At 61.6% G+C, this 9,398-nt stretch overlaps 1 protein-coding gene across 1 annotated transcript in view; it reads left to right on the forward strand.

Moving 5' to 3' along the window:
• The first annotated feature begins 218 nt into the window (after positions 1–218).
• Positions 219–9,398, forward strand: part of CUNH16orf74 (chromosome unknown C16orf74 homolog) — a 20,378-nt gene continuing 11,198 nt past the window's right edge. The window contains exons 1-2 of the mRNA XM_015496276.2: positions 219–451; positions 1,376–1,420. Of these exons, the coding sequence (XP_015351762.2) occupies positions 1,393–1,420 (28 nt within the window). The 5' untranslated portion in view covers positions 219–451; positions 1,376–1,392. The remainder of the gene's footprint in view (positions 452–1,375; positions 1,421–9,398) is intronic.

Consider the following 9,398-nt stretch of genomic DNA (forward strand, 5'->3'; position numbering starts at 1 on the left):
CCATCTAGGGCTGCTGGGTTTATGGTCTCCGTTCAGCCAAGAACAGGACACAGAGACGGCAAGCAAGCAGCAGGCTCAGTGCCCAAGTGACAGGGACAGACTTCTGCAGAGAGAAGGGGCCTCCGAGCTGGGAGTCGGTGGGGGTGGGGGCTGTTCTTTTATGGTCTCTAGAATCTCCTCCTTTCCTCATCTGCTCCCTCTGTCCACTGTCCGTTTCAGCTTTTCCACTGGGCCCCCCTTAGGAGCAGGAGGCCGGAAGTGTCAGTCTGATTGGAGCCCACTGGTGTCCACTAGCACTTTCCTCAAGCAGGAAGCTGACCTCCTCAGGAGACCCTCTCCAGGCTCCTCTGCTCTGGCCCTGTCCCAGCCCCCTCACTTGCCATCGGGCCCGGACTGCCTGGGCCCTTCTGGGTCTCCCTCAGATGGGCCTACCGAGCCCTGCCTCGGCCAGGTGGGACTCCAGCCCCAGAGTCAGGGAAGTCCTTGCTCCCAGCTCCACATTCCACTAAGCTGGTGGCCTTGGGCAGCCGACACGACCTCTCTGAGCTTTGACTTCCATATCTGCAAAATGGGGCAGCAGGAGTCCCTCGCAGAGTGTCCCTGAGGTGGAGAGACGGGAGCATGCAGGGCCCCAGGCCACTGGCTGCATCTTTATGGATGAATTATTAAGACTCCTTTTTTTTTTTTTTTTGGACCTTGGTACTAGAGAAGGAACCCAGGGCTTTGAGCATGGCAGGCACGTGCTCTCCCACTCTCCCTACCCCTTTTTTATTTATTTTATTTTGAGACAGGGGCTCACTGATATGTGGCCTGAACTTGTGATCCTGCCCAGCCTCCTGAGTAGCTGGGGTCCCCGTTGTGCACCACTGTGCTCACCAATTACTCAGAATTCCAAGGAACAGGGCTAGGACAATCCTCGTTTCCCAGGGACTGGGGACAGTGCCCCTTTATGGTTTAACCCATTAGGCCTCCAAGAATCTGAACTGAAAAGAGGGACAGCCCTGCCCCCTCCTGGCTTCCGGCCAGTGCCACAGCCTGGCCCAAGGGTCCCCGTCCGTATGGCTGGCCATTGCTCTGTGGCCCTGGAAGGAGAAGCGTGGTGGTCTTGGTTCTCACCATCAGCCCCAGCCTGGGTCTCCCCTCGACCTTCACGGCTGGCTGCCGCCCACCAGCCCTCCAGCATATCTAGCTTTGAGGCCCCTGAAAGTCTCCACCAGCAGACTCCATTTTTGAGCAAATTCAGCCCAATGTAGTCAGCAGGTGCCATGACTTGTGGCCCATGGTGTGTCCCTCCCGCTGCTTCCTGTTGTCACCCAGAAGGGCCAGTACAAAACAGGTCCCCGGGCCCTGTCTGAGTGCTCTCCTCTCTCCACAGGCCACCGAGGAGCCGCCATGGGGCTTAGACTGTCCTGCCTCAAAGGTAAGCAGGAGGCTCTGCCCTCGGGTGAGGGGGTCTCGAGGGTGATGGGGGTAGGAGGCAGGTCCAGGGAGGCCCAGGGCTGCTGTCCAGACAGGGGAGAGGCAGGAAACCATCCCTGCTCAAGCCCTGCACACAGCAGGTGCTCTGTAAATGTTTGCTCTGACTCTGCACCCTCCTCCTTCCTTTCACTGGTGGTTAGCAGTGGGGAAGTCCCTGGGCCCTTGGGCCTCCATTTCAGCCCCAGAGGGCACTCCCAGGCAAGCAGGGGAGAGGGAGGAAGGCCCCAGCGAAGGGGCTAGACACTCGGGTTGTCGCCCAACACACCAGAGCCTGAGATGGCCCAGACGGGAGTCATGGCTGGGGGATGGCTGAGAGCAAAGGCAGGAGGGGAAAGTTCTAGAAGGACACAGAATCAGTGAGGGGTGTTTGTAGTCTTGGTGGAGGTGGCCTTACTGTCCAGCATCTGCATGGCCCTTGGCACCTCAGACCCGTGTGGCCGACCCAAGAGACCTCTGCCCAGGAGCCCACGCTGTCCTTCTTCTGTGTCCTGCCCTGGTGACACAGGCTCCAGCCCTCATCCCTCCTCTCCCAGCCTAAAGTCCCAGAGCCACCCTGGCCGGCCCCTGGCCAGGTGCAGCAGGCCCAGGGCCTGACTAGCTCCAGAGAGCTGTGCTGGTTTCACCCCGGCTGTCCCTGGAGTGTCTTCCAGGTGGGGACACGCTCAGTCCCAGGTGCACAGGGTGGTGGCCGAGACCCCATAGCCGCATATGAACGCAGCAGCTAGCTGCTGGGCCTCCTCCCTGCCCCCGTCCTCCAGGTGCTGGGCCACAGCAGACCACCGCTCTGCCTCACTCCAGCCTGCGCCTGGCTGCTGCAGCCCTGGAACGAGCGCCTTGGCTTCCAGGTCTGTGAAATCGGGGCCACAATAGGCCCTGCTCACCGGGAGCACCCAGAACACAGCACTCGCTCCACCGTGTGTTCCGGGCCAGCTGCTCCGACTGGTTTTATTTCTGCTCTCATCAAAGGCACCGGGCTCGGTGGCCCCTGCCTGGAGCTCGAGGCAGCCCGCGGGGTCTTGGTGGCAAGCTGCTGTGACTGCCACTGTTCCAGAAAGGGAGGCTCAGGGAGTCCCGCGAGTGACGAAATGAAGCGGGTGGAAAGGTTCTGCGCCAGGCGCGGACCCGGGAATCGCTCCAGGAGGGCTTCTGATTGGCCCGCTCCAGAGCCCGAGTGGGCGGGGCATCTTGAATGACAGCGCCACCCAGACGGGTCAACTCGGACAGAGAGGTTCCTCTGGAGAGGACTGGGGTGTTGTTTGCAAAGTGGGCTGGGATGCTGGAGCCCACGTGGCCAGGGCCCGGTTCCCTCCGAGTCCCCAGGCTGAGCCCAGGGAGGGTGAGAGAGAGTTGCGGAGTATTTGTGAGCAGTGGGGGCTGGTCTTGGAGACTTGACTGCAAGGTGGCCACTGGGTCCCCCCAGTGCGCGGCAGAGTTGGCACGCAGGACAGCTCTGTGTTGCTGCTGTGTTCTTTGGCTGTGGTAGAATATACGAAATGTAAAATGTACCATCTCAACTGTGACACACGCGTACAGGTTGCGTACAGGTCGGTGGCATAAACTGCCCCACCCACCTCCAGAAATAATACGTCCTGTTCCCAGCCGGGGACTGGACAGTTGAACACGACTCCCGGCCCCTCCCCCGCTCCCGGCTGCTGCCGTCCTGCTTTCTCTCTCCATGAACTGGACGAGGTGGCGTACACCCGTGGATCCCGGTGTTTGATTCTGCACTTGAGCTTGTTTCCTTGTGCACCTGAGGGCCTTCCCCTGTGCCTACCCTGTCAGTCCGTCTTGCGTCACTGTGACAAAGTTCCTGAGATGAACGACTTATGCAGAGCGAGGGTTTATTCTGCCCACAGCTTCAGAGCCTCGGTGGGTCGTCACCAGGCCCGTTGCTTGGGGCCCATGTGGTTCAGAATTCCCTGGCAGCGGCCCGGGGCAGGGGAGGGGAGGGGAGCCTGTTCATCTCCAGGAAGGCAGGAGGGGTGGGAGAGGGGGAAGTCAGGTGCTCACAAGCCCCACCACCTCCCAGCAGGGCTGCGGGCTGGGGACCCAGCCGCAAGGCATGGGCCCTGGGGGTGCTTCAGAGGCACAGCATGGAGAGGCCGTTCTGTCCCCCGCTTGGCCTCCTGATGGACTTGTGAGCTCCTCTGGGTGTCAGGTCAGGGCGTCTGACAAGGGACCACCCCTGGAGCTGACCCAGTAGCCACGTTCCTCTCAGACAAGGGCAGGGCTCCACCAGGGAAGCAGACCGGGGGCCAGGGACCCTGCCGATACCTGAGCCCTCGCTCCCACCCCCCAGGACTGAGAGCCTGGCGGCAGGCTGACAGCTTCTGGGCCGGAGCTTTTAAGAGGGCCGCCTTCCGGCCGGCGCTGGCTCAGCCGAGTGCTGGAGTGGCCCCCAAGCCGGGCGCGGCTCATCCATTTTTCATTGCTGGCTCTGGTCCTGCAGGCCTCTGCCCACCCTGCCTTGGCCTCTGGAGGCCACACGGGCGTGGCGGTGGCTCCAGGCGTCGGCAGTGCCAGCACAGAGCCTTGGCCCTGTGCCCAGCCAAGGCAGACCCCCCTCCTCCCGGAGCCCTGCCTGTGTCCTCCCCACAGGCCCCCGCAGCTGACGGTCCTCCTCCATCCTCCTCCCCGGCGGCCACAGGTGGTCTGTGCGTCCTGTGCGGTCTGGGGTGGTGTTTCTTGAGATGGCACTGGGTCAGCCCTCAGTAACGACCGTCGGATCGCCCAGAGTTGTCCTGGCCGGCTGTTGTGTAGGTGACACCACGTCGGCATCTTGATTTTTTCTGGTTTTATTATTATTATTACTTCCCTGGGACAAGTCCCCAAAATCGGAATGACTGGGTCAGACAACAATAAATGGCTATAGCTGGGGACGTGGCTCAGTGGTAGAGCAGGCCAGCACACAGTCCAGGACAGGGACCCAGTTAGGACCTTGGCCCCTCTGCTGTAGCCCCGAGACTGGGGCCAGGGCTCGGGACCACCCAGCCACTCCCGCTTGACCCTTTCACAACGTGCCCAGCTCCAAGGCACTTCCCTAGTTCAAATCCCAGCTCTGTCCTTTATCGGGATTGGGCCTTGGAGCAAGACCAGCTTCGGGGGCACGTGGCCCCCGCAGCCACAGAGGGCCTGCCGGGGCGGCCCGATCCACTGCAGTCTCCCTTTCCCGGAGTCCACCAGCCATGCGTGGCCGCCCTGGGGAAAGCCACCTTGTCTCTCTGGGTCTCACTGTTCTCAGCGCCCTTCACCCGGCCCTTGACTGTGTATTGAGCGCCTGCTGTGTGCTGGGTTCTGAGAGTGCTTTGAGCTAACAGGTCGGCTGCGCGGGGCTCAGCAAGGCAGCTGCGCTGTCCCCCGAGCAGAGAGCAGACTCCAGACTGCGGCAGTCCCAGGGACAGGGACAAACAAAACAATAAGTAGGCCAAGTTATTTTTATTTATTTATTTGGTGCTGGGGATCGAACCCAGGGCCTTGAGCATGCTGCACGAGCACCGTGCCACCCAGCCGCCTCCCCTGCCTGGGTCACTGTCCCATTTAATCCAGTGTAACCCGGACACCAGCGCGGAGGGACCAATTGGCCAGGCTGGGCTCCATTTGATAGGTCTAAGGGATCTCAGGTCTATCTGGGAGGCTCTGGGTGGCTGCACTAAGGGACCCGGGTGGTGGAGTCCAGGGTCCAGCTGGGTGGTCTGTTGGCTGCTCTGAGGCTCACAGTGGCTGTCACATCCTCCTCTTGCTTTGGGAATCTTCTAGAATCTTGGCTGCTTTCTGAGCTGGAAGGTGCCTGTGCTCCCTGCAAAGCCTCACCTTTCAGTGGGGAAGCTGAGGCCCAGGGAGGCAGGACAAGTCTGGAGTCAGCCTGGCTGTGGGTACCTCTCCAGGAGGCCCTCCACCACCTGTTCTCACTCCCCTAGGAGGAACGAGAGCAATGGGATTGGCCCACGTCCCCTTGAGGTGTGCGGTATCCAGGGCTGGGGCACTTCTCTCTGGGCTTCAGTCTGCCCCTCCACTCCCGGCCACCCAGCGCTTCCCCACCCACCTCCTACCTGGGCCTCCACAGGCCCAAGGGTCACGTCTGCAGGAAGACAGAGGCCTGGCCCCTCCCCTCTGAGCCAGTCTGAGTGGCGTGGGCAGGCACTGCCTGGGGTCCGCTGCCTCCAGCACACACAGGTGCCCAGGCTCTGTGATAAATGACCAGGACTGGGTGCAGGAGCAGCAGGACTCTGCTGTCCACCGCTCTAGAGGCCAGGCGTCTGAGGTCCAGGTGGCACGGGCCACACTTCTCTGGGGCTGCCGGGGAGGCTCCTTCCTGCCTCGTCCAGCTCCTGGTGGCTCCAGCGTCCCTGGCTCAGGGCCTGCCTGTGTCTTCACATGGCACCTTCTCTGTCTGTGTCCGAGCCTCCCTCTCCTTTTCTTGTAAGGACATGTCATTGCATTTAGACCCCCTAATCCGGGATGAGCTCATCACAAGATTCTTAACTAATTACATCTGCAAAAAGACCTCATTTCCATATAAGGCCACATTCTGAGGTCCTAGGTTGGTGTGAATTTTGGAGGACACTGTACAACCCACTACAAATCACGTCCCCTCCAAGCCCTCTGGTGTGTGGGACAGGAACAAGTCCTCCATCTGCCAGTCTGAGAAGGGGACATGGAGGGTGACATCTGAGGGGGGCTCCGGCTATGCTGAGAACCCTTTGTTTCCCCCGAGGACAGTGGGCCCAGCACTGTGTTCTGTGGGATCCTTCCCCCGAGGGCCCAGCCATGGCCAGAGCATCTCCCTGGCGCCCCTCCTCTGAGGGCTGGCACTCATGGTGTCCGTGGGAGCCGGGCACAGCTCATCCTTACGCAGCAGGATGGCAACAGTGACTTCACATTCAGGGAGACTGAGGCACAGGGCAGCACCGGCCAGCTCAAGGCCACACGGTGGGTTGGGAGGGGCTTGGCTAGCAGCTGGGGGGTGAAGCACGCGGTCTTCCTGCTGCTCTCCTGGGCACAGAGGGTGGCACACCAAGGGAGCAGCGCCTGAGCCGCGTGGTTCTCGGTGGCCCTGGAAGTGCAGCGTGGGCGTCCCCTGAGCTAGGCAGACGGGCCAGTCCTCAGGACGCCTGGGCCAGCCGAGTCGTACAGACGGCGACTGTCCCGGGTGGGGTTTGTTATTGGGGTTTGTTAAGGTGTTTTTAAAGCAGGCTTTGCTTTGGGAACAGTTTTAACTCTTAGAGAACTTGAGAGTCGGGAGGTGCTGTGGGTCCCGCCCCGTTTCCCGTCCTGGGGTCATGCACTGTGTAGGGGTTCACCGAGGCCACCTTGTGTTCAGGTTCCCTGTCCCAGACCTCGTCAGGGTCCCTCCCACGTGGAGTGGGGCAGGTCTCTCGGGCTCCCCTGGGCTGTGACGGTTTCCCAGACTGTCCTTGCTCTCGGGACCTTGACCGCTGTGGGGGCAGCCGGCAGGGTTCTGTGGGCTGCTCTGGATCAGGTCTGGCTGAGGCTGGGGGTTTGCAGGTCTTTCTTGCCAAGCGAGGGCTCGGGGAGGGCGGGGAGCCTGTGGAGAAGGGGAAGTTGGGGACCCGAGAGGGCAGGGTACTGCCTGGGTCAGGCCCGGGGGAGCTGGGACCTGCCTGTCCTGGCCCACACCTAACTGCCTTTCCCATGGGACTCAAAGCCTCTTCACTCAGCCTGGGACCCTTGGCCAGTGGCTGGTTGTGGGGATGGCCATCCTTCTGATTGGCCTTCACAGGTTCAAGACTGGCCACAGCTCACCCAAGGTCAGCCCCATGATAGCATGAACACCTGGTTTCAGGGGAGGACAGCCGCGGTCAGGAGCTGTGGAGGCCTGACACTTACTGTGTCCCTATAGGCTTTGCCCTGACCCAGGTCCCAGGGCCAAGCCCACAGGTGAACAGATGGCCCCCTGGGCACTAACTGTGGCTGAGTCCAGGAGGGAGAGGCCCCAGGGAGGGCCGCACCCTGGGAGCTCCTGGGAGGCCAGGGAGGGCAGGAGTGCCAGGTCTTCAGCTGGCCCAGCCCAGGCGGAGCCCTCGGGCTCACAGCAGGATTTAGCCTGTCTCTCTGGTCACGGAGCTTAAGCTAAACCTCGAGCACCTGCTGTCCTGGGGAAGGAGGGGTCTGGCCAGTCCTGTAGCAGTGACAGCCACGCTCCCTCCTTGTCCTGGTAATCTGCTGACAGGCTCCTGTCCAGCGCTGGTGGTCACTACCCAGAGGGCACTTCCCACTTCCAGGTCCTCCTTGCACACCTGTTCCCCCAGCTTAGGAATCCTGCTGCCTGTCCATCCTGTAGCCCCAGCACACAGCAGGGACACAAGATGTGGAACAAGTGACCTGCCCACCTCAGCAAGGCATGGATCTCCTCCCCAAACCTCCTGCCTGCCATCAGGGCAGCTGCTCTGCCGTCCCTGGGGCCCAGTCTCCTGGGCCTGGCCCGAACCAGGTGCTCGGAAAGCGTTTGTAGGGTGGGTGAAGGGGAGGGTGAGCCTTCAGAGCCGGGCGGCCAGGGAGGCCGCTGCTGGGCCTCCAGTGAGGTCTCCTGCCTCGGTGCCTCCAGGGACCCAGAATTAATGGCCACACTGACCGGTTCTCAGCTTCAGGGTTGGGGGCTGATGGGACCGGACCCCCAGCCTGTGGGGTTGCCGTTTCCCTCCCAGGGCCTGGTGGCTAGCAAGGCCTGGCTCCACCAGGCTGCATAGACGGGGGTCTGGCTGGGAGCACCCTACCTGGTCCTTCCACTGGACAACACACAAGGCAAAGGGCCCCGCTGAGAGCTGCCGCCCCTTCTGTAGCTGGAAGTCCACACTGGAGGGGGCGCCCTGTGTGCCAGCCCCCAGCCTGCCCTCCGCAAGCAGGACTTCAGTGAGCGTACTGGGCCGCCATGCACTCGGGAGGCAGCCAGCAGCAGAATGTTCCAGGTGGTGGGGGCCTGCCCCTGCTGTCTTCAGGTTTGGCCCCCACTTTGCCCACCATGTGAAGGTCACGGCGCCAACAGTGGTAGCAGCTTTGTTCATCTGTGCCAATCTGACAGGTGAACACAGCATCCTGGGGGACGAGGAGTGTTTCTGTCCGGCAGGAAGCACGGATTTCCTCTCCAAGTGCTGCACACTGACAGGCACCGATGCCAGCCACCGCCACAGCACAATGCCCCGCGCTCTGCCCCTGGCAGGTGCCCAGAGCCCGCCCTCCTGGAATTGCGTGTCCTTCTGAAGGCCCCACAGGGTGAGGGTGACTGCCTGGGCCAAGGCAATGTAGAGTCCTTCGGGGCTGATAGTGTGGACAGACGATCAGCCGTGACGGTCAGCTCAGAGAGGGGAAGAAGCGCACAGGCTTGGGGGGCGGCCTGAGGTGGGGGCCTCTGGTGCAGGCCCTGCCCCAGCGCCGCTTACAGGTCTGCAGTGGGGCCAGCTCTCAGATGCCTGCTCCAGGCCAGGGGCGGTGCCTGGCCCTGCCACAGCTGACGACAACTAACTGTAACTCTCAGCCGTGCCAGCCCCACCCCCATGAAATGCCACCCGATCTCAAGGGGAAAACCACGAGCCACGATCCCCAGTTCCCCCGTGGAGATAAACAAGGAATGGCCGTCCAGTTCAAGTATATCCCAATACTGCATGGCACATGCACAGTAAAAATGACCCATGGGCACCTAGACTTTATTTGGAAATCCTACCCCCAGGGGACACTTGGCAGTGTCTGGGAGACATTTTGGTTGTCACAGGTGGGGGTAAAACAGCACCCAGACTGGGGATTCTGCTGAGCACTACAGTCACAGGAGAGCCCCCCCACAACAAGGCTCTGCCCAGGGGCTAGCAGGGTGAGGTAGCCAGGTCAGCAGCCTGTTGGGCAGCCAGGTACTTTGTGTCTTTTCCTCCTTCCCCTCCTCCCCCTCCTCCCCCCCTGTCTCTTATACA

This window comes from Marmota marmota, unplaced genomic scaffold (assembly GCF_001458135.2).
Source record: "Marmota marmota marmota unplaced genomic scaffold, marMar, whole genome shotgun sequence".
NCBI lineage: Eukaryota > Metazoa > Chordata > Mammalia > Rodentia > Sciuridae > Marmota > Marmota marmota.